At 37.3% G+C, this 26,295-nt stretch overlaps 1 protein-coding gene across 16 annotated transcripts in view; it reads right to left on the reverse strand.

Moving 5' to 3' along the window:
* Positions 1–26,295, reverse strand: part of ptprub (protein tyrosine phosphatase receptor type Ub) — a 454,717-nt gene that overhangs the window by 190,343 nt on the left and 238,079 nt on the right. For all 16 annotated transcript variants that reach the window (XM_087285299.1, XM_087285297.1, XM_087285296.1 and 13 more), the window contains 1 exon segment: positions 25,686–25,957. In XM_087285299.1, coding sequence (XP_087141425.1) covers positions 25,686–25,957 — 272 coding nt within the window.

Consider the following 26,295-nt stretch of genomic DNA (forward strand, 5'->3'; position numbering starts at 1 on the left):
AAGTTAATTCACATTTTTGGATGGAAACATACCTACTGGAATCTAACAACACAACATTTCTTCTTGTTGAGGAGATTCCCCCCACTGTGTAAAGCGCTTTGAGTGCCCAGAAAAGCGCTATATAAATGTAAGGAATTATTATTATTATTATTATTATTATTATTATTATTATTATTATTATTATTAATTATTATCGTGTGAAATAAATAAAATTTTGTTTTTCTCTTCTTTATTGTATTTTTAGTTTTATGTTGCTGTAAAGCTCTTTTTGACAGTCTTGTGGCTGTTATATTAGTTGTAACACTGTAAACTGTAACATCATCTTGCCTTTTACTACAAATATGCAATTTTTTTTGCGCACAAGTAGCATAGTAAACAATGTAAACAACAGGTCTTCGGCAGAAACAGTGACATAAACAAACGAATAACCATCCATAATGCAACACTATATTGTGTTATTGGACTAAATGTGCTCTTAGAATGTTGTTCTGAGGATTCTTACCATTCAAAATAAACCGTGATGTACAGCAATGAATGCGTGTGTCTCTTGTTATTACAATGATAATCATGTACTCCATATACATATACTGTACAATACTGTATAAGCGTGTTCTGTACGACTTGCACAAATTTAGCAAATATAATTATATATTTGCTAAATAAATAAAACAGTAAATTTAGCCATATTGCGCAAGCTAGCACACCACACACCAGCTGATTGGTGGAGAGGAGTGATGAAGCCAATTATGACATGGGGATAGTTGGGAGGCTATGAGGCCAGTGGGCAAATTTAGCCAGGATGCTGGGGTTAAACCCCTAATCTACATCCTGGGATTTTTAACAACCACAGAGAGTCAGGACCTCAGTTTAACAACTCATAGAAAATACGGCGCTCACTAAGCAGTTTAGAGTCCCCTTCACTATACTGGGGCATTAGGACCCACACAGATCACATGTTGAGTGTCTCTGCTGGCCTCACAAACATCACTTCCAGAGGCAACCTAGCTTTTCCATGTGGTCTTCTATCCAGGTACTGACTGGGCACAGCCCTGCTTAGTTTCAGTGGTAGACGACCATGTGAGAGTTGCAGTGAGCTAGCTGCCGGCTGCCTTTATTAAGCTTTATAAGCTTCCCATTGAAAAACAACTAGTTGCAATGGCTGCTTGAGGGTTGTAGCATTAGACAGATGTTTAAGTTTGTAAAGATTACTTGTGTTCTTTTTAATGTAATCTATTCGTAGACACTGGCATGTAAAAAAAAAAAAAAAAAAAAAAAAAAAAACGGTTCCCCAGTTGGGTGATTAAATATTTAAATAAATATGCTAATTATGTAATTTAAATAAACTAGAAACTTGAAATTGAAAACCTTTTAATGAACTATCCCTTTAAGAAACTATATATTGTAAATGTTTAGATATTAAATATTGTCACATTTTAAAAGAGTTAATTTATAAAATGCAGCATAAATACATAATCCGATTTAATGACAGACGTCTTGTTTTCTCCTCAAAGCTAAGTGTTAACACCATCACCATGTTTACAAAAAAAAGCAGCTCAAAAGATTGTCTGCTCTGTTTTTTTAATTACTGTCAGACACTTTGTGCATTGTGCTTCATTAAGCATACATTAATGAAATAATGAGAGAAAGCAAGAACAAGAGCATCAACTAAACAAACTCAAAGCACATCATTCATCTCTTTGTCATTCGGCTTCTTTTCCTTGAGTTCTTTTTATAGAGTTTTGACAAACAGAAAAAATCAGATGCCAGAGCAACAACAGAGAATGAGAAAAGAGAGAAAATAGATGCCAACTTTACTAAGGGCCCCTGAGGCCTACAGGAAATAATGGCTTCATCAGGATCCTGCGTTCATTGTGACACATGGCTCTCATTCTGCATGCTGCACACACACAGACGCGCACACTATCAAAGACACACAGTCTCATAATGCGAGTGTAAGGGCCACGAGTCCCCGGGGACCTGAAGAGAAGCTCCACGCTCGCCAAAGGCTACGGGCAAAGGACGTTCGCTCCAGTGTAATGAAATCAAATCAATATTGTGCGGACGACAGTGATGAGATGTTATTACACATTGAGAGCGTGTTTGCTCCTTCAACAGTAGTCAGTCTGCTCGGCTGCCCACGCTTGAGGTTATTGTTTCAAATAAAAGAAACTATTTTTGTTTACCATCGAGTAACCAAGCACAATCATGGTTTTGACTGAATGTTGGGTTTTCCATCATAAAATGGCCTTTTTTACCTTAGAAACTTGCTTAAAAAGTAGTGCAGTAATTTATTGTATTAATAACAGAGATATAAGGATTCTTAACAAAAGGTACATTGAATTTCTAAAGATGATTTAATTTGCTTTTATCAAATGGTTATTTCTTTAATTGTTTTAAAGGGCAACTATGATGAAAATCAACTTTTGTAAGTTGTTTGGACACTGTCTGTAGGTATAGTGTGTCCACAGTCGTATTGGAGTGATTTAAACCCAACAAGTCTCTTTTTAAAAGTTCCCTGATGTTAAATTAGGACCCAAATCCCACTGATTTTGAGGCCCACCGCAACATGAGGTAGGAGTGCGGTTTTCCCCGCCCATTAAATTGATTGAAAGGCATCATGTTTCTATAATAACATGTATACAGATGTCCACACAAATTTTTTGCAAATAAACTGGGATTAAAATATTTGATACAACTCTCTGTGATTTTTATACGTTTTCAAACGTTTTTAAAACGGAGAAATTTTGTAATAAAGACAGTAAAATCGCTATGTAATTTTTAATCACTATAATCACTATGGTCACATGCTGTCAGCAAACGCTGATGTGTGTGTTTGTGTGTACTGTAAACGATATTTGTGTGTGACTCATCATTTCAGAAAGGCTTGAATTTAAACTCCACCACTAATAGAACAAATACACTTACCAGGTATGTTTTACTAATGAGCTGTATTTCAGCCTTATCTGAGTTTGTCTCTGTCACTGTGCTGTTTATCTGATGTAACGCATGATGTGAAGCAGACACACATGAGAGAACGGTGAGCAGGGAGAAGTAGCTCATTTGCATTTAAAACCACAGGCTACAAAAACAGCAACAATGTATTCAGACACCAAAATATATGTAATATTCTGGATAAAAATATTCTGGAGACTATAATAAATTATCTGATGGTATTTTGAGCTGAAACTTAACAGACACATTCTGGAGACACCAAGGGCTTATGTTACATCTTGTAAAAGGGGTAAAATGAGTGCCCTTTAATAATGAGACAATAACTCAATAGCTACCAGCAGCTATCTGTGTCATAAATATCTGCACACCACTGTAAGAATAATGTTAAATCTGGCAAGGTGCAATATATTAATTTTAAATGGCTCACATTACCAGATAATCTGTGCAGAGAATCGAAACCGGCGAACCAGAGAATACGCAGTGTAAAACATTTGCTGGAATAGCTGGCGGTTAATTCCACAGTGGCGACCCCTGATAAATAAGGGACTAAGCCAAAGAAAAATAAATGAATTTTTTAATGTTATAAAAAAAAATTGTTCAAACGAATACTTTTTTGTGAATCATTCTGAATTCCTTGATGAATGTATTACTTATTTGAAGTATTTAAACATTACGAACAACTTTAGCATCACTTCCAATCAATGTCATTTATTCATTTTCTTTTCCGCTTAGGCCCTTTATTAATCTGGGATTGCCACAGCGGAATGAACCGCCAGCTTATCCAGCATATGTTTTACGAAGCAGATGCTTTTCCAGCCGCAACCCATTATTGGGAAACATCCGTACACACTCATTCAAACACCTACACTACGGTCAATTTAGCTAACACAATTCACTTATGTCTCTGGACTTATGAAGGAAACCGAAGCACCCAGAAGAAACCCATGCCAACACAGGGAGAACATGCAAACTCCACACAGAAATGCCAACTGACCCAGTCGAGGCTTGAATCAGCAACCCTCTTGCTGTGAAGCGATTGTGCTACCCACTGCGCCACCAAGAGGTCCTCCAATCAACGTATCCTTGCTAAATAAACCTTATATTTTTCTAAAACAAAACTTACTATCCCCAAACTATTGATTGATGTACACACAAATCCACATAAGTCAGAATAACCTGACTCATCAAAATCTGGAGGAAATATCCGGGAGTGGTGCTATCACTGAAAGTGGATTTGTACAGTATGTGTTGCGGTCCAACAGCACACGGTTGACGGCAGTATCTCTCAGAGCTGTCACGGCACCAGCACTTCATTCCACGTTCAATTTCACCATCACCTGGTCAGCAGAACATTCCAGTCCGTCAGACGCCTCTTATTTCATCCTGCAAGAGCATGATTTCATCCTCCTAACCCTGCCTTGACCTCCACCGGCGCCGACATACGTGAAGATGGATGCGAAGTCTCTGATTGGGATCTAAAAAACACGACGTGCTTGGCGGTAAGAGAGGAGGAAAGTGACTCCAGACAGCAAAATATACAGCCAGCAATGGCTCGGGCTCTGTAACCCAGCTTTAATCTCATGTTGGAAAATGACTGCCGTATAACCACAATAAACTAACACCAGACCTGTAGGATGATGCAACTGGAGATTACTCAGAGATGTTTTGTACTATCCTTCAACATGTCATGGCTGTACTGTTCCTGGTGTCTCAACTTTTGTTTATTAATTTTTAATTAATTTATTTCTGGTTGGTTTAATATAAGCTCTACTGTATATTACTGTTGTTAGAAATTTCTAGTACATGTATAGTTTATTGCAGTGGTTCCCAACCTTTTTTTGCCTGTGACCCCCTTTTCCCCTGGAAAATATTTAATGGCCCCCCTCCACATTTAATTATATTATCGCTCATATAAGTTTGCAGTAGGTATGAGAAAAAAAAAAGCAAAAAACAAAAGCATTGTTTTCAAAAAAACTTAATGTTTATTACTATATCTAGATAAGTTTATCCACAAATAATAGCCTAATGTAAAATATAAAAGCAAAATATCAGTATCAATATATGTATTGGGTACACCTTGCTGGAAATGACTTGTCTGTAAAATGTCTTATTAATTTGGACAGCCTCATGCATTCGTTAGCAAGAACTTTTGTTCAGATAATGCACTGTAACTGGGCCAAGGACTGTTTGCTTCGAGAAAATGGAATAAAACCATAGTTCAAGTAACCATATTAGTATTTCCAGCATATTGTGTTTCCCCGAAATGTAAAAAAAATAAAATAAAAATAAAAACCCAAAAATGTTTGGAGCTTCCTCCATTATGCTCATTACTATAAGTTGACTGTTCTCCTAATTGTCCACTACTTAAAAAAAAATAAATAAAAAATTATGACATGACCATTTTTGTTTCACAACTCTCTGTATTCCTGTGTTTGAATGTCTTCATTATATTTTTGGGGGTGTTCATACAATTTCAAAACAATAAAAATGTAATAGAAGAATAAAAAGCATATCATGACTATTGATGCTCTCATGTCATCAGTAGAGAAAAACAAAACAAAAGAATTTTACGTCTACAGAGACGCTCTTAAAATCGCTATTAAAATCTCTAGCTGTATCACATTTATTCTAATCAGTGGCAACTTCAGTCGTGGAGAATAAACAGCGTGTGTAAGAACCAGCTTTGATTTATGATGGGTATATATAAAATGAGTGAGAATGCTTTCAGTCCCAAATTTATGGCATGAATGGATTATTGGATCAAATTAACAGAGGTATGAGAGCGCTTTAATTAATAAGAGAGAAGCATGAGTAGAAGTCAAATCAATGTAGGAAAATCAAGTTTCTCAATCAATTTAGCCTTTTATTTATCTATCACATTTTGACATCTGCAGTGACCAAAACATGTAATTTCTTAATTACTTAATTCCAGTATGAAGACTTCAGGTTGTAATTACTAATCATTGCCTATTTAAATTTTTTAATACAACTGAAAGTATATTCTATAAACAAGACGCACCAGCTGAAAAGGTTAAAATGCATAAAGTCAAATCCTGGGGTTGATGAGAGGACGAACAAGAGGAGCTCAGACAGAGAGAGAGAGAAGGAAGATGTGAAGGACCGCAATCAAGAAGGACAGACACAAACAAACCAGACTCTTTAACAAGGACAAGCTCGCCTAGGAATTATGCAGAACTGACCAGCCTATCAAGGTTTGTCTGATTAGCTCAGTCCAATTGGCCCCTGCTGGTGGATGTTGTGACTACAACATCTAGAACCTGAAAAGAATGTTTCTTTATTAACAGCTATTCAAAAAATTCTGCTTGGATTTGTTTCCCAAACACATTAGTTGCTCAGTATTATTAAATACTATAGAAGTCAATGGATGCTGCTTTCCGGCATTTGTCAGAAAATCTTCCTTTATGTTCAACAGAAGAACGCAGCTCAAATAATTTTGGAGCAAGTAGAGGGTGAGTAAAGCCTTATTCAGACTACGAGCGACTCTCAGCGGCAAAGCGACAAGCGAGCGTTCATTTCAATGGAGAGTGAGTGACTTCCGGCGACCTCCATCTATGCGAGCTAAAGAGACCGTTTGCGACCGGGTGGGCAGATCGTGTGACGCGACAAAGTTGAGAACCCTGCAACATTTATGCAAATAAAGAGCGACTCTCTTGAGCGACAGCCACTAGGAGCACCAGTAGAGCTCAAGTGATCCTTTCTCTGCACGCTCAGAGGCCGATTGTTTTTCCGTGCTATACCAAGACAGACCGACATTTGCAGCAGATCATCACCCAGAGTGACAGGCAGCTACAAAGTCGCTAATATTGTAAATGTGGCAAAAAGAAGACAAGACTCACCTTTTTTGGAGAACTATCCCTAAGAGCTATCCCTTTATCTTTAAGTGATTTACAATTCTAGACTATAGCAAGTATTTGCAAATGTAGAATATAGAACTATAGTACAACTTGTGTAAAAAATTACACAATAAAAATGATTGGAAGTACAGCTGTGGTAAGAATCATAGCTTTTTGTTAATATGTCATGTGAATATAATTATATCAGGCTTTTGGGCACAATCAGCAAGATAATATTCAGCGGACTGAATATAATAATTTTTGAGGCATAGATTGAGCTTTAGAAATTCTGGGTCCATCACACAGTTTCTGCGGATTTGTTGACTGTACAGGTACAGCCATGATCCAAACCTCTTCCTCCAGCACATCCCTATACAAGCTCATTGGAAATATGTGCCTCAGCCTACCTTTTTTTTTGTGTTAAAATGTAAAATACATTGCTCCGGATACATTTCGATGCACATTTTAGATGACAAATGAACTAGATGGCGCTGTCTCAGTTTTGCGAATTTAAAATGCTTTACTGTATAGTGGCGACGCAGTGGCATAGTAGGTAGTGCTGTCGACTCACAGGAAGAAGGTTGCTTGTTCGAGCCTTGGCTGGGTCAGTTGGACTTTCTGTGTGGAATTTACATGTTCTTCCTGCGTTTGCGTGGGTTTACTCCGGGTGCGCCGGTTTCCCCCACAGTCCAAAGACATGTGGTACAGGTGAATTGGGTAGGCTAATTTGTCCGTAGTGTATGAATGTGAATGAGTTTGTATGGATGTTTCCCAGAGATGGGTTGCAGCTGGAAGGGCATCCGCTGTGTAAAACATATGCTGGATAAGTTGGCAGTTCATTCCGCTGTGGCAACCCTTAGTTTAATAAAGGGAATCAGCTGAAAAGAAAATGAATAAATGAATGAATATGTTATAGTACAATTTGCTTCATGCTTCAGATACACATTCTTGAAAAGGAAGATTATCGTACAGGACACTTAATGAAGCACTGACCTAAACACTTCTCTAAATCCAACCAATAGTGTTTTCAAAATCAAATATAAGAGAAACGCCACCCTGTAGTTTCACCTTGAATTTACATAGCTTTTTAATCTATTTTGTTGAACCGAGCTTGGACTCGGAAGTGGACTCGAACGTGGACTCGAACCTTTGTAAGTGACCTATCAAGCAAACTGAACATTTTGGAAAAGTTCATATAGAGATAGAAAGGTAAATGTGTTCAAGTACACAGCTACACACTGTTAAGTTGTTTTTGGTATTTATTTAATGTTGTGCAAAGAACTGCACAAAAAATATTTCTTTATTTTTCTATAACGTGTCCCTTTAAACATTATTAGTGTGAAAAGGAACAAAAGGTGTTGCTGTCATATTACATTTTACTTAGAAACTCCAGTCAAACATATGTTTAAGTGTGTTATTGCGCTTTTACAAAACTGTAGGTTGAAGCATGTATGAGACAGTGTTGAAGAAACCAGTTTGATTTGATTTAACATTATCCTAGTTGAAGCAGCAAGACTTTTGAACATTTTAAGCATTGCTGAATAATAAGGAGCCCATAGTGTGCTGAAAAAATATTGGCCATATCATTACAACACCCAGCACACTGAACTGCTGATACAAGGTAGGACAGATTCATGCTTTTTACATCATTTATGCCAAATTCTGACCCAAGCATCTGAATATTTCAACAGAAATTGAGACTCGTCAAACCAGGCAACTTTTTCTCAATGGTCTATTGTTAAATTTTACTGAGCCTGTGTGAATAGTAGCATTGGTTTGCTCTTGCTAATGGGATAGTACACCCCAATAATATAAAATATACTCACTTTATTCTGTTGAACATTAAAAATATATTTTAAAGAAAGTTTAAAACCTGTAAGACTCTGATATCCATAGTAGGAAAAACAAATACTATGGTTAGAGTTTCAAAAGAAATGCAAAGTTCACACCACAATTATATCATTAAAGATGCAGAGCAACAATATTGTTGGGATCACTATTAGAACAAATGGATCAAGAATAATGGCCCTTTCCACTGAGTGGTATGGTATGTTACGGGTCGGTATGGGTCACATTTATCAGGCTTGCGTTTTCACTGCGAAAAAGGTACCAATGGTATCTTTATGGTGGGCAAGGTGCACAACAGAAAGTTTCAGTCGACGTCATTCTCGTATGATAAAACACTGACAGCTAGTCAGAATCCATTGAAAATGAAGATGACACTGTCGATAAGCACACAACAGATAATGACTATTGCTGAAACAATTGGTTATACCATGAGGAATAAAGATAAAAAAACTACATGCAAGTTATGAAATTCATGCTGGCAAGTTAAAGAATTAAAAATAAAAGTACCACAGGAATCCAGGGATAGTTTCAGTGTTTTGTGTGGCCTTCGTTGAAAATGCTGAGCAACTGACTACTAAATTTACAGCTTGATTAGATTGATTACACTGAGCTTAATAATATGTTCAGTAGCATACTAAAACACCAGCTAGAAACGAGATAATCTAAAGAAAAACATTATTATCGTTCGGCTGTGTGACCGATATATTTATCATTATATTTACATTTATATTTATCATTATCGTGCTTGGTGTGAATGGGCCTAAACACGTAAGCATAAACAGCCATAAAGAGGTTGGTGTCATAATTTTGTTCCCTTCAAGTGCGCATTAGATTAGGCAACCTGAATTTTTTATTTTTATTTTTTTTGTTTAGAAACTAAACTTAAGAGACAGTTATTGTTTAATTTTATTGGTGATTCCAAATATGAAGTTTATTTTCATAAGCTTGACAGTTTTTGAGAATTTGATGTTTCCCCATTCAAACAGAATGCCGTGTTGAGGTGATTCAAAGATGGGCGTTGAGTGAAATGACTTAACTTGAAGGGACTTTGTTTGTGTTCAGCAGACAAAGGAAACTCATAAAGATTTAAAACAAGTAAAGGATGAGTAAATGATGACAGAATTTCTGATCTCGATACTGTGCTGTGTTTTTTTATTTTTATTTTTTACATAATACAGTTTCTATAGTTCTGGTGATAAACTTAAATAATACATCTTTTTTAGTAAAAATAACAGACCCATAGGCCTGCTGCATATGACAGACAACACAATAAAAACATGATGCTTGCTGTAAACTAGACTACAATATTTGAGCATTCATCGTGACATTGATCTGTTGTGGTCCAGCTTATGTTTTCTTTTTTAATATTAAGATTTTTGTTGAAATCTGTAAAAGGCTACCACTATTGACCCTAATCATTGGTAAAATAACCAGCACTTTAGCAAAGCCTGATATTTTCCTACAGGTTTGACAGACTAAACAAAACTGTCTGATGCCAGTTTTACTAAATAAACACTGCCTTTTCTGTTATTAAGGTTTCTGGTAATGACAAGTGGATCAAATACATTGACCACAATGAGCCAGGCTTTACAAACTATTCACAGCACTGAAAGTATTGCCCTCGTAAGAATAAACTCAGTCAAAAGGATGAGAGAACAAAAACTCATTGTGAGCCGCTGAATGGATAAAGCACTGAAGACACACTGTGCAGCCCTCCGGTATCTGCAGACACTTCCAAACCATAGCAGCACAAAGGGAAGAAATCAGTGTGTTAGGGATCTGTCCAACGGTAAGTACAATGTCAGGTAAGCCTACTTTGTGTGTGAAGAGCAGGTACTAACCCTCTCTACTCCAGTGTTGCGAATGCAATCTGCTGATCTAACAAACACAGTGAAACATGATTTAGAAACAGCAACGAACTCCTTGTTGGAGGTTAAAAATTACTCAATTTCATGGAAAACTAAATGTATTTATCCACCGTTTGTTTATATTAACAGGAACAAATAGTCATGGACAAAGTTTTTTGTGCCGCTACTGACAGTTTAAATTGTGAATGAATGGTGGATGGTTGACAGGTGTTGCGAAAGGAAGCACTGAACTTAACATGAACTCAAGCACTTGAATATTCATCTGTACTTCACATTAAACTATAAAATTGCTTCAGAATATTTGGGATATAGTACGCATACATGACAACTTTCTAGTGCCTTATAATAGAATTCCTTTGTGGCTTTTGTTGGCTTAGAAATTACACAGAATATAGTGCATGTGCAAGATCGGATTTGGACCGGTATCTGCTGGCCGATACCTGATCCAGCAAAAATATGCGATATTGAACCAATATCCAATCCAGGTATTGGAATCGATGCATCCCTAATTTTTTGGTAAACGACTCCTATATCAGAAGTGATCTTCTACTGCTGCAAGGTTGAATCAAAGTTGAATTTTCTTCGGCAAACCTCAGTTGTACCAAGTGGATATTTGAGTTACTGTTGAGTCACTAATAGTTAATTTCCCCCAGAAATGTTAGGCAGCAAGTTAAAGTACATCATTGCAATGGAAATTAACTCATGTCTAACTTGAGCAAAGATAACAAGCACTTAATGAAAACGTCTGCGGTTCGACATGTTTTCATTCAACAGATTAAAACAAGACCATTAAAACAAAGAAACTCCAAAGCACAAAATGAAGTGCACTCTATCATATCAGCTCATGCAATGAATTCATCCTAGCGGAATGCATTTGATTCATCTACATTACTATTATTAATAGATCTGACCTTATGTCTTCTTATGTCTTACATTTCTTGCTTCTACCCACCTTCCATTTCTATTATTTACACTCTCGTGCCTTTTCTTAAGAATGTGTCAAGTTCGATTACTCTTTCATAGCTTCAGCTTTGTTGTGCAACGTGGCGGAGAGAGGAATACACAGACACAGATTTGTTGATGTGATGTGAATTTAATTGGAAGCTTGCGAGAGACAGAAGTGAGAGAGAGAGATATACAGAAGGAAAGGCGCGGATGGGCTGAAGCGAGATTCTTTTTGGCAGCCCTGGCAGGCCCGATAACATCTTTAATATTTGATAACAAGTTCCCACTATCTATTACACCTTCACCAATAACAGCAGAAATATATGAGCGAGCATGGCAGACGGGGGAGATTTCAACTCGAATATTTCAAACTCAAGGTGATTCCTCCACGTCTCCATTCCGTTCTTCCACCCGATCTCTCGCCGCCTCCTCGTATTCAATTGTCCTTCATTCCATCTAGTTTCACTCTGTTCAGACACAGTGGACAGGAGAAAATGTGCTATCATATTGTCACAGAAACATAAAGGTCCATCATATGGTGAGATACAGACTGCTGTCTCGTTTCAAAGCCCACGCGGTGCATTTTAACCAGTGTTGCTAGACTCCATTTACTGGGGCAGGTGAATGCTTTGAAATACGATTTACATCATATGCAATTGTATTTATTAAGAGGGGTAATCTCAGAATAAAGATTAAAGATGTTATTCTCTATGAGCAACCGTACCAACACCGGTAAAAACAATGTAGTTTAATCAAAAAGCAAACTGACGCATGTGCACAGAAAACTATACTTGCGCACCCCTTGAATTGCTTTTGCATGCGCTGCTCCTGCTCTGCTCCCGGTGTGAGACCCGGTTGTGAACATGAATGCTAAAAAAGTACAAGCTGCTCATGCGTTGTAAACAACCCAGGATCATTTTGATTGATACACATTTTTGGAGAGTGACAAATACGACACAGGAGTTTTTTTTTTTTTTCCTCGAGTCCACTAGAGGCTGCTGTGTATGCTTTTTGAGATCTCAAATGGTCTTCTAACGTAAATCCACCAGAGGTCGCTGTCGACTGACTGAATGACTGACTGACTGACTGAATGACCGATCGACTGACCCACCCTCATCCTTCTCTAAACCCAACCAATAGCTTTTTCAAAAGCACCGAATGAAACCCCCAACCACCTCCATAAAAAATCTATCAAAAAAGGAAAGCCCTCATCTGATTTTTACCATGTTTTCAGATTTTACCATATATACCTCACCCTGTTATTTACATGTTTATTTTATTTTTTGGCTTCTGTTTTTATCTTAGCTGCTTTCTGGAACTGTTCTTCACCGGACTCAAACCCCGTCATCGTGGTCAACTCCTCTATACTTCACAAGTTCGCCACCGTACATAGTGAGCAAACTGGACAAACTGGTAACAGCGGGAAAGCCTTCCATAAGGTGGTAAGCGATCAGCTGGTAAAAGTGAAAAGTAACTCCATTATACTGCCCTGTTGCTTTCATTTTAAAGACGAATTGCAATCATATGTACTTCACTACATAATTTTCGAGATCCAGAAATATATATATATATATAGAGTAGGGCTACATTTCCAGAATGAGCCTATAGTGGTTGTGAAATCGGCGTAACATTCTTTTATGCAAAGATGTCGGCATTCAGTGAGGTTTGCAAGTCGACAAAACTAAAGTTAAAAAAAAATTATGATGGTGATCTTATTTAGACTAAGCATGGCTCCTGATAATTTATTTATTTATTTTTTTTTTGTATGAAGCAAAAGGAGGGATGATGAGTCAGGGAGGTAAGGCTTAATAAACCTAATTCTCACCCATGTGTCAAGTCTACACAACAAATAATTGTATAAAACATTTTTTTTTTGTATTGTACCGAATTGTCTATAGAATTTTATTCTAATGAAATTAACATTTATGCTAAATATTTCTTAAATGATCTTATGAGCATGTCACTTCAGTTGTGTCTACATTGTTTTCCAGTTACATTTAGTTTTGATTTCTGCTATTTATTTAGATTAATAATTGTATAATACTATTATTAATACATATTTATTTATTTATTTATTTATTTATTTATTTATTTATTTATTTATTTATTATTTTTTATTTAATCTTAAATAAATAAATGTAATAATAATAATAATACTAATAATAATAATAATAATAAATCCTTTTTTGTTGTTGTTATTTGTTGTTGTATTGCTTTTGGTGAGCAGTATAGTAATAGCTTTAATACCTTTTTAATTTGATTGAATGAGTTTTATTTTATCACAAAGTGGAATAAAAAAAAACTAAACAAAAAGACATTCTTAATCCAATTCAAAACAACAAGCCACCCTAGTGTTTACTTTCATAATAAAAGAGTGCAATTACGACACATTCAACAGAAAGCAGTTAAGAAGCAACCAATGTGGACTTTGCATTGTCTAAATAATCAACCTGTGGGCTTGTTTATCAGAAATCTATTACCAGCTAAATCCATTCATTACGCTTATGAGGAAATAAACATTCATTTGAATGAAACCCTTAATTATGAGGGAGTGGGGGGAAGAACAAAAAAAAAGAGTCCAACAAACAGGCTATTAGCTCTTCCCAAATAGAATTTCAGTCCGGGTGGCCTTGTTACAAGAACGAGGGATTCATTTCAAGAAAATAATCAGTTTAGCGTTTTCAGCTCTGGCAAAACAAAACGTCATATGGTTTTGCAGATCTCTCAGCACTCAAGTCGCTCTTTAAAAGCAAAGTCCTCATCTTTTCAAGAGAAGTGGACCTCTTCAACAAGAGCAATCACTCACAGATGAGCCAAATACTGTATGCTATTGATGCAAACACTGGATATTTAAACATCATCTAAAAGCCACAATGCCCTTGGAGAACTACTTAGAAAAGAAGTCTTTATTGTTTACTGGCTGAAACACGATGTACAATGTCACAAAGCAGCCCTTAACACTGATATCTCTCCCTTTATTCGTTTTGTATTACTTTATGATGGTAGACAATGTTATTTTTTCCTATTGTGCTTATTTCGCTCTATTTGTTCTGTTCTGTGTTGTGGTGAGTCACAAGGAAATTGTTGAGCAAGTATGCAGCCATCAAAGCTATAAAGAGGTTTGATCAGACATTGCTACAGTGGCATAAATCTTTAAATCTCTCATCATTCTCATTCTCGAAAATACAGATAGACAACTGCAGTACGAGGACAAAAATCCACGCTGGAAAACAAATTGAGGACATGCACAATGTCTGTTTTTCTGCTTTTCTGAGCCTGAGAGCAAAGGTCTAAAGCACATCCTAAAGGCAAATTCAGAGAGTTTGTGTATTTGACTCTCTGTTCCAGGAAAAAGACCAGGATGACACAGACATGGGCACACAGCTCCATTTACCCTTGTTATGCTCTCAGACTTGGTGGAGGGGAAAAAATGTTCTGCTTGAACTGATAAACACATTTTAACACACTCTTTTGGTTTAAATGAACACTCCAAAAAATAAAGACTCAATAACATTTATATCCAAAAATGTGTGCTCTATTTTTTCCTTCTATGAAACACAATAGCAGAATCATTTGAATTATGCCCTATTAAAGTCCACCGTGATATACTGTATAGGGATTCTTAAAAAAAAAAAATAAATAAATAAAAATAAAATAAAAAAGCATCATAAAAATACTCCATATGACGAACAAAAGGGGCAGTTCACACAAAGATTAAAATTCTGCTATTTTTACTCTGCCTTGTTCCAAACCTTTTTGAATTTCCTTCTTTTGTTAAACAAAAAGAAATATTAAAAATGATGCATAATGTTGTCAATGGCTGCTGGTTTGCAATATCCTTCATAACATCTTGTTTTTATATTCAACTGAAAAAAGAAACTCATAAACATTTAGAAGCACTTGAGGGCAAGTAAATGTTAATTGTCGTTTTTTGTTGGACTGCTAAATTTCAGCTGAAGGACTGGCTGCAAATTTGGCCTGAAGGGAAACAAATTTAATTGGTAAGAGATAATTAAACTTGATTGTAATTGGTCAGTTGCAACATTCCAAGGTGTGCTATTCTCTGATAACAACAGTTTAGTTTAGTAGACATGCTCTCTTGTTTTATAAAAAATCAGTTTCTGACATCTCGCATCTGTTAAATTTGTGGATTGTACTGAAAATGAAATAAGAGGATATCAGAATTAGTACTGCACATTTATTGGATTTCCAGGATCGTTTTGTCACCTGTAATGGATTATAAATGATTATACAACAGTTCATATTGGTTATCAAATCTGATTTCTAAATCTGATCTTCTCATTTTATGTGTCACCAGAATGGGAAATGGGGTAGTTTCGACTTCAAATTTTGGCAGTGTGAGCACCAAGATGGCATTTTAGAGCTCATAAACAACCTTATCTTATCAGCTGATTCATACAGCTGACTCTGATGTACAGTTGAAGTCAGAATTTTTCTCAAACAATGGATAACAAAGCAAGAAATATTTTACAGTATTTGCTCTAATATTTTTTCATCTGGAGAAAGTCTTATTTGTTTTATGTAGGCTAGAATAAAAGCAGTTTTAATTAAAAAATAAAATAAAATAAAAAAACATTTTAAGGTCAATATTATTAGCCCCCTTAAGCAATATAAATGTTTGGATTGTCTAAAGAAACCACTGTTATACAATGGCTTGCCTAAATACCATAACTTGTCTAATTAACCAAATTAACCTAGTTAAGTCTTTAAATTGCACTTTATGAATTGGAAAAAACATATACAAAGGAGGCTAATAATCCAGGACAGGAGGGCTAAAAATTCTGATGTCTACTATATTTCTATGCAGTGAGTGGTTAAGCATGATGATACAGCTAACAGTCCAACAGTTCAACCCTGGCTCATTCTGAAAGCGTACCTCTATATACATTTCTGGAGACTGTCAAATACGTCCCAGGAGCTAAGTTTTTTTTTTGTAGTTTTATTTTCGCAAATCCACCAGAGGTCAATGTGTACACTTTTTGAGATCTCAAATTTCCCTCACAAGTGCCATTCGCGCCTACTGTCTTCATGTAAATTTACCAGAGACCGCTGTCGACTGACTGACTAAATGACTGACTGACTGACCAATCGTCTGACCCACCCTCGTCCTTTCCTAAACCCAACCAACAGTTTTAAAAAGCAATCCAGAAGACGAATGTAATTCACAAAAATGTCTTTTTTGGCTTCTGTTTTTGTCTTTCCCGCTTTCTTGAACCGTTCTTCACTGGACTCAAACCCAGTAGTCGTGTGTGTAATTCTGTGTGAATTGACCATATTAGAAGCAGGATAATGTGTATATCCAATCAGTTGTTATCACAAACTAAACACTTACAGAGTTAACTTCACATTGTCAGGATATATTCAGCAAAAAAAAAAAAACTGGATGGACACATCATTCATCACATAGTGTATTCAATGTTGATAGTGAAACAACTTATCGTAAGACTTTAGATGACGTGAATATTGACTTCATGCACTATATATGCAGTGATGCAGAATATGTATGATTCACTTTTACATCTTTATGGACCCTAAACAGCTGCATACAGATTTGGAATGACATGGGGATTTGCATTTTTGGATAAACATTTCCTGTCTTTCTGCTTATCCAAACTCTTCCTGAAAAATGACACGAGAGCTGGATTTGAGAAGCAGGGAAATGAATGAAAGGAGGCATGTGAGAGTGCAAAAGAGAAACTGCAGGACAAGCTAAACAGAGTCAGCAGGAAGTGTGAAGAAGAGACGGAAACTGGGACAAAAGAAACACACAAAGCATCTACTGGTAAGTACACATAAATGTGTTGAATTTAATTACAGGCGACAGCCAAGGTTGTCGAACTTTCATTGCCATAAAAGATTGTTCGATAGGTTTCAAAGCATACTCGAATCGAGCTTTAAATTATCCCTCTTGTTGGGCCAGTTTTAGCAAACTGGCCTTGACGTGGCCCCCGCTGGGACTGTGCCACAGCTCTAGTTTCTCCATTGATCAGGACAGCCTGCCATCTTCCAGACCCAAAGTGTGATTTAGTGTGCTGACTCCAACCGTGAGAAAACTACGCTGAGAAAGAGCAAGCTCATCATCTCATCAGATGCACAAACTAGTATGGCATTCGTTCGTCCACTGGTTCTCAAATATAGAAGCAATATGCACACTTTTTTCCTGTAAGATGAAAGACTAAACATCTGCACTATTATTAGAGAAAGAGTGCATAACAGTGTATCATTAGCGATCATGCTTTACAAGAAGCTCTGACACACCTGGAGAAAGTGATCTGCTAGCATTTCCTTTCACTTTTTATTTTAAATAATGTCACATAACATGTATAATAGAAGCTAAAATGGTTGTCCTTCCACGGTTCGATGCGTCCTGTGATCCGTGGTTCAGATATGCATTATTAATATTAGGGATGCAATGGTTCTAGGTAAAAAAAAAATAAATAAATTTCGTCCTGCTGTCCTCCCATGGTTCGGTGCATCCTGCGATCCGTGGTTCAGAATATGCATTATTAATATTGGTTTGTTAATAAAAACAAGTGCAACAAAGCAGTTCTGCCTTTGTATGCATCTGATTACCTTTCATGCTCATTGCACGTGCGAAGACCTGTCCAATCACTTTTTAGTATGTAAATCTGTTGTTGACATCACATTTCCTCATGTGTCGGTATGTGTGTGGAGTTTCTGTGGGTTTCAGCTTGGCATGTGAAGAAGATATACAGTGCAAATGCGCAGGTGAGGCCAAATCACAGCACATCGCCGTCAGAGTTTCAACAGAAACTTAAACATAACGAATGCCTTTTTTGTTGTTTTAGCAAAGATAGCCTAGATCAGTGATCACTAACAGGCGGATCGAGGTCTGTGTCCAGACCCAGAGGCATCCATATGGACGCCGACATACAGCAGGTCTGTTACTTTACTCCTGTTTCTGCTGGTTGTTCTTCTGCACCCAATCACTCCTGCTATTTACCCTGTTTACCCGATGTCTGCTAAGAACCGTTTTCTTCTCGATGTACTGTTCCCGCTGAATTAAAGAGCCCATATTATACATGAAATAAGGTCATATCTTGGTTGTAAGGGTCTCCAACAACAGTCTAATATGCATGCAAGGTCAAAAAACACTTTCATGGTCTTATAATCTGCATTTATTTTTACCTAATTATCCCAGCGACTCCTGTATGAATCGTCCAGTGATTCATTTGTTCCCAAACCCCTCCTTAGCGCGGAGCTAATCTGCGCTGATTGGACCGATGACAGTCTGTCGCGATTGGTCGACTGCCTTCAGTCAGAGAGGGAAATGGCCAATAGCTAATCAGCAATTTAAAAAGTAATCACAGTTCATACACGCTCGATAGTGTAGGCGTGGACTTTAGCTGCCACACTATGGCCAGTGGATAGTGCCACGGATAACCGAACGAAGGAGACAGTCGTGTACTCGCCATACCACACACACACAAAAACACACACACACCTCCGGATGACAACGCTCCCGCTTCAGCCCGCACCCGCCAGGTTTTAGCCTGAGAACCCGCTCCGTTTTCTGCCCGCCGCGCCCGGTCCCGCTAGAGCGGAGAACACAACCAAATATCACCCAGTATACAGTCACACACAGCACAAAGTACACAAAGCTCGTTCGTTCGTTCGCTCTCTCTCGCTCTCTCTCTCTCTCTCTCCCCGCGCCAGATTTCTGCGGCGCGGGAATACATTTCCGAATAAATCGCGGGAGCAGAACTCTAGCACGGAGCTCCATAAACAAACAGCACGCGTCGCGTTTTTAACGTGACTTTGCACGCGATAAGATAATATATCCAGTTAACCTGATACAGTACACGCGGTTACAAGTAACAAATCACAACTAAATACATTTGCAAGCTAGAGTAAACGAGGCAACAACTTTAACCGCACGTACTTACACTTGAGAAATGTAGGAAGAAACCCATCCTGACGTCCATCAGTTACTCTTTACTGATCCTTCCTTTAACAAACTCAGATGAAGTATTCTTTGTAGCATGTAGCTTCCAGAAGTTTCCAACTGCTTGGTTATAATGCTGATGTTTCATCTTTGGGTAGAGACTCAATATATCCATCTGCAGTGTGACTTCAATCGACCGGCATGTTTGTGTGCGTGTGTTTGTGGGTGTGCGTGTGTTTGTGGGTATGTGTGTGTGTGTGTCTGGGTTACTGCGTCAGAGGGCGGGTCCTCAGGTTTGAAATCTCCCGGGTTTGCGCGTGCACGTGAAAAACTTTGTTTCGTTCGTACGTCATGGCGAAACACCTAATGAGTCGGTATCAAGGCGACTCGTTTGAAGCACTATGATTCGACTCTTTTATAGATGAATCAACAGTTTTAAACACTGTATTCTTACAGATTTAAGCCTTAGCTGGATACTTCACTTCACTTAGAGCTGTGTTACACACTACATGGAGGGGAATTTTCAAAAACCCATAATATGGGCTCTTTAAGAGAGAAGAGCCGAACACTCTTTCTTTGCTTAAGTTTGTCTCCCCTGACGGCCCGCACTCACATTACATTCGGGCCTGCATTGAAGGCGCAGCTGTGGTGCAGTGAGGAGTTTGCATCTTAAATAAACTACGACAGTTTGCGTTCATTGAACAGTAAGAATAATTAATAAACACATATGAAACAGTCCCTTAAAAAAAATCACTTCTTGCTTTCAGCTTTTTTTCAGGCTTAGGCGCGTTTTGCACTCACACACAAGCATACCGCGCCAAAGCCCAAATGAACCACGCTCAGGCACACCTCTTCCGACCGGGCCACAGACTTCTCAAACCATCCTGGAAACGGGCGTGGGCACGGTTCGGATAGCATAGTGTGAGTAGGCCCTAAGTGAAAAGTGGTTTAAATCCAACTTTTCTATATTTTACTTTTTTTTAATAGGGCGAGCACCTACCGTGCATAGGCCCTATTGGATTTGCTCCGTTTCTTCTTCTCTAAAATGAATATAGTTTTTGAAGGTCTAAACATTCTCGAAAACTCACAAAACTTTGCACACAAAAAAATTGTGTTTGTTATAGGTTTTGAAAGTGGGTGTGGCAAAATATCGCCACCTATGCACATTTGACGGAGTGGTCCCCACGCTACGTTTTACGCACATGTACGAAAATTGGCACACACATCAAACATGCCAATACCAACAAAAACGTCTCTTGGGGTGAAATCTCAAACCCAACAGGAAGTCAGATATTTATACTATATCTTCCTCTGCGAAAAAAAAAGTTACGTTTCCAGGTGTTGTATTTTAACGAACTTCTCCAAGATTTTATCAGATTAACACTAAAGATGGGCATTGTCATCTACAGGTCAATGTTAAATTGCAAAGATTTAGAGTTTTCGTCGAAGGGTGTGTCCATGGTGGCTTCGAAAAATGTGATGTTTTGCTATGATCACGAAGTTGTTATAACTCAGACATGCATTGTCTGATTTGCCCCAAAATCCACATGTTTAAGGAGTCATGTCCTGAACACGTTTACATGCCACTATTCAAGTTCAGTTATAGTGCCACCTGCTGGAGACAGGAAACAATATGTTTTACACTGTAACAAACTCCAAATTCTCTAAACTCCAAAGAACAAATTCTTTCAGTCTAATCCAAAGCCCTTTGTAATGTTAAATTGTGAAGATCTAGAGTTTTCAATGAAGAGTGTGCCCATGGTGGACTGACAAATTTTAGTATATCATCATGGAGAAGGACGTATTTATAACGCAGCCACACAATGTCTGATCTGCCTGAAAATTCACGTTCAATGAGATTCCTCTTCTAAAGACATCTACGAGCAAATATTGAGTCACAGTCATAGCACCACCTGCTGACAAGATAAAGTTTGGCATAAATCGGTGATTTTCTCAGGTTTATTTTATATTTATTAGCTTAAACTATTATTGTACACTATTCTTGGTGATCCTGAGGCCACCGAGCAGCGAGCCCTGGTGCGAGCTCCCTTTCATCGCTGCTTGCAGCTTTAATTATTTCATTGAAATCATCCAAATTAAAAGCAGAAAAGTTTGGAGTGCCACAAGGATCTGTATTAGGCCCTTTCTGGTTTTCAATATATTTGCTTACAATTTAGCATTAAAAAAATTGAGGTTAGTTTCACTGTTATGCTATATATTAGCTACATGTTTCATCAAAGACCACAATAAATATCAAAATTAACAAAGTTAATGGTATTAATGATTTAAAAGAATTGATGAGCAGTACGTTTTTCTTTCAAATTCTCATTGAACCAAAAATCTGTATACCAAAATCTTTTAGGATACAGTTTGGATTTAGACTCCTCATACTTCATCCTCTAAGTCATATTTCTTCTGTTAAAAAAAAATTTAAAAAAATAAAATGAAATAAAACAGCCATCCAACTATGGAACATGTTGTCTGTTTCTGACACAGAAAGCTAGTTCATGCATTCATGGCATCCTGGATGTCCTGAATCTTCAAAAAAAAAAAAAAAAAAAAAAGCTAAAGTTAGTCTAGAATGCAGCTGCTATTGTTCTCACCAGGTCAGGGAAATATGATCATATCACCCCAGTTTCGTCTTTTCTACAGTAGCTGCCTGTTAAGTTTCATATGAAGCACAGTATCTAATTAACGCTGTATTAACTGTCCGCATAAGTTCTCTGGCAACAGGAAGCTCTTGGGAAGAAAATTTGCATTTAACTTCACTTTTGGCCACAATGATGTCCACTCCTCTGACATGTTTACACACAACTGACTCCATCCATTGATTGAGCGATTACAGTTCTTTAGATCAAACATCAGTCAAAAAAGCTACAAATTTTAATCTGGTGTTACCATCTGTTTGCCAAAATTTAAGTGTATTACTAAAAAAAAAACAAAGTTAATGGTAAAACATTAATTATTACTGACCCAACTGCATTCCACAAACAGACAAAGAACAATGGGGTCACACTAGCCAACCACATTTCTTGGTTTTCACAAAAAAAAAAAAAAAAAATCAAAACTCAAAGCAACACTGAATCAACCATGTAGACACACAAACAAAACAAATTCCCCCTATTGTCATGTCTCCTCCACCTTCACATCTTGTTGACTGGCGGGAGGACCATTATTTACACATGAAGGCCACATCTTTGCACCGGCATGTGAAAGTTAATTAGGTTGGAGAGATTGACAGTTCTCGATAAAGTGAACACTACTCCACTTAATTGCTTTCTGACAGCTGCGCATAGTTTGCAGAAAGGAGAAATTGAATTTATGGATGAAGCCCCCTGAGCCTGGCCACTCTCACCTCTACAGCCGCCTGCAACCCAATGGTGGACCAACAATTGACACCAATCGATTGGCTTGGGGGGGCGTGAACCAGCTGTCATTCCATAAGCAATGATTGTGTCTCATACGTAATGGTACAGTAGAGAAATTAGGTTACTAGTCGAGTAAGATGTGTCAACACTATTGACTTTGTCTATGTCGTGGGTTTGTCTATCCCTCCAGCACTAACCTACATTCATGCTGAGATCAATGCTAATTAAAAAGCGCAGGGGGCATGACTAATAAGACACTAGTGTTCATCATTGGTTGTGCAATGCTATTTGTTGTGAGGAAAAGAGATGTCTGTGTACACTAATGTTGCTGCAGCACTGATATACTATCTTAATGTCAAAGTGATTTTATAGGCACGCAGTTGAAAACCAGTTTACCAACCCTGCAAATAAGATTACATCGACTGTCAGTCAAATTGTTATTTTGCGGAACACTTTACTAAGCAATTAGCTTAGAATCTTTTTTAAACTGAAATTGCACATATCTGCCCAGCCACAATGTTCTAAAACTGATTTGACCGCCACAAACTACACCACCTGACAAATGTCTTGCCGCAAAGCCCAGTTGTAAGAGTAACAAATAATAACTTGACTTCTAGTTGATCATTTGGAAAAGTGGCAGAAGGTAGATTTTTCCAATGAATCATCTGTTGAACTGCATCTTAATCATAAAAAATACCCAAGATTCTTACAGAAATCAGTCAAGTTTGGTGAAGGAAAAATTATGGTTTGGGTTACATTCAGTATGGGGGGCTTGCAAGAGAACTGCAGAACTAATGGCAACATCAACAGCCTGAGGTATCAAGACATTTGTGCTGCCCATTACATTACAAACCACAGGAGGAGGCAAATTGTTCAGCAGGATAGCTCTCCTTATCATACTTCAGCCTCCACATTAAAGCTCCTGAAAGCAAAGAAGGTCAAGGTGCTCCAGGATTGGCCAGCCCAGTCACCAGATATGAACATTATTGAACATGTCTGGGGTAAGATGAGGGAGTCATTGAAGATGAATCCAAAGAATCTTGATGAACTCTGGGAGTCCTGCAAGAACGCTTTCTTTGCCATGCCAGATGATTTTATTAATAAGTTATTTGAGTCATTGCAGATATGTATGGATGCGGTCATCCAAGCTAATGGGAGTCATGCAAAATATTAATTATTTTTCCACTGCACCATGACTTTATATTATATACTGTACATTATCATATTTTATTTCGGTTAAAAAATTGTAATCTAGAGGTCTTTGCCTTTAAGCGACTTCTGATACCAAATGATCAACTAGATATGATGATCAACTTTTGTCCATTAGTGTAGTGTCCAGTAGAAAGTTTGCTCCAGCTTTATTTAACTAATGACAATCTTAGACTAGTGACTGAAAAGTTTTAACTAGTCAAATACCTGTTTGGACCAACTAGTAAGCAAATTAGACTAACTGATGACCAATTTGTACCTACTAATGACTCTCTCAGGTCATCTAAATACTAATTTAGACTTTATATTGACACATTAACAACTAATGACTCACTTGGGCCAGTTAATAACAAGTTTGGAAAAATTTACAACTACTGTGAACAAACTAATCATCATCTTAGAACAACCAATGGCCAACTTTCACCTATTGGCTAATTATGGATGTGCTGCGCTGCTGATATGGCAACAATAAATCCCCTTGTTGTTGAATAAAGGAAAAAGCCACTAAAACGCCATTAGATTTTTTTTGTATGCTTATATGTAAATGTATGTTTTTGTTTTAATTTAATGAATAATGTATTTTCTATTTAGGCTACTTACATTTGTACTCGGGCTAGTAGGGTCATCATGGTACAGTACCATATATTCCACAGCATTTACACTGGACCCTTCAAATGGATTGACTACCCTCATCTAATAACCAACACTGGAATCTTTTATTTAATAAATAAAACACTCAAAGGTCCTGCAAAGTGCTTTGAAATGTGTATTTTTTGAAAAATGAAGACACAGTGATCAGAGTAGCCCCTCGCCCTTTTTCCAAAACCATCCAATAGCGTTTGTTTTTATCAAAGCTCTGCCAGTGAGAGTAGTTCAAATCAAGCACATATAGCAATAGTGTCTTGAAGGTGATGGGACATGTCAGATAATATAGAGCATTTGATTGGTCTGAAGATTTAATGAAAAACTAAAGTATGATGTGACGTCCAAAAATAATCAATCCATTTAGGCAAACTTCAAACTTTGGATGGTTATTCTTTATTATTGCAACTTTAATCACTGTTTTGGAGCACACTAGCTTATATATATCATATTAGATAGATAGATAGATAGATAGATAGATAGATAGATAGATAGATAGATAGATAGATAGATAGATAGATAGATAGATAGATAGATAGATAGATAGATAGATAGATAGATAGATAGATAGATAGATAGATAGATAGATAGATAGATAGATAGATTAATAGATGTCTAATAGACGTTTAAACGTAGACAGTTTGGCAAAACAAAATTAAACAAAGTTAAACAGATGTCTAAGAATAGACCAAAACTAGACTAGTCATAAAATAGACAGATTAGACAGACTTTACATGTGTAGTCATTCATTTCTGTTTATTTGATGACTAGTCTAGTTTTGGCCTATTCTTAGACGTCTATTAGATGTTCACTGACAGCCCAAATTTAGCCTTGTTTTAGCCAAGATGACTATGTTTAGACATCTATTAGACATCTATTAGACATCTTTTCAAAACAAGCTGTGTCTAATGCTAGCATCTAAACAAACTTTCTTTTAATTTCACAGGGACTTTGAACTTATCAGTTTTTTCTGCATCTTTCATCAATCACTGTCAGAAAGCAAGAATAACTTACAAACATCCTGTACTGTGTAATCAACCAGAAATGCTCCCTGATTTGTTATGTTGCTCACCTGGTACTCATTTGGCCAGAAAGTGCTGACTGCCAGTTCCACCTGATGCCACTGTCGTCCGCGGGAGCCAGAGACGTTCCACACCGGAATGCCAAGCGGCCCGCCGTTGACCCGCACATAAACCCGCAGCGCCCCCGGGCTGTGGCCGTCTCTGCTGTACAGGAAGTAGCTGAACTGCACACAGTGTGTGTCGTTTTCACTTAACGTCTGCAGCAAAAGCTGAGCCCTCTGCCCCGCTGCATGCTGGGAGGAGTTGACCATCATGTAGGAGCCTTGAGGAAGAAGAAAACACAGCGAGAGGGAAGAATCAGCCAAAGGTCAGCACCGTCACATGCAAACACACACATTCAAACATTGAAATGAACATAAATAGTTATAATAGTTTTTTAAATACACTGTAAAAAAATCACCATTTAACAAAATTACTTGAAAAGACTTAAATTACAGAACATACTTACAAAATTAATTAAATTACAGTTCATTACATACAGTGATTACTGGCATTATTGCTAATTATTACAGCAATTATACAGATTATTGCTGTCATTTTACAAATTATAACTGTAAATATACATTATTATATTACATTTTATTTTAATTTAATTTATGT

This window comes from Danio rerio, chromosome 16 (assembly GCF_052040795.2).
Source record: "Danio rerio strain M-AB ecotype USA chromosome 16, GRCz13ab, whole genome shotgun sequence".
Classification (NCBI taxonomy): Eukaryota; Metazoa; Chordata; class Actinopteri; order Cypriniformes; family Danionidae; genus Danio; species Danio rerio.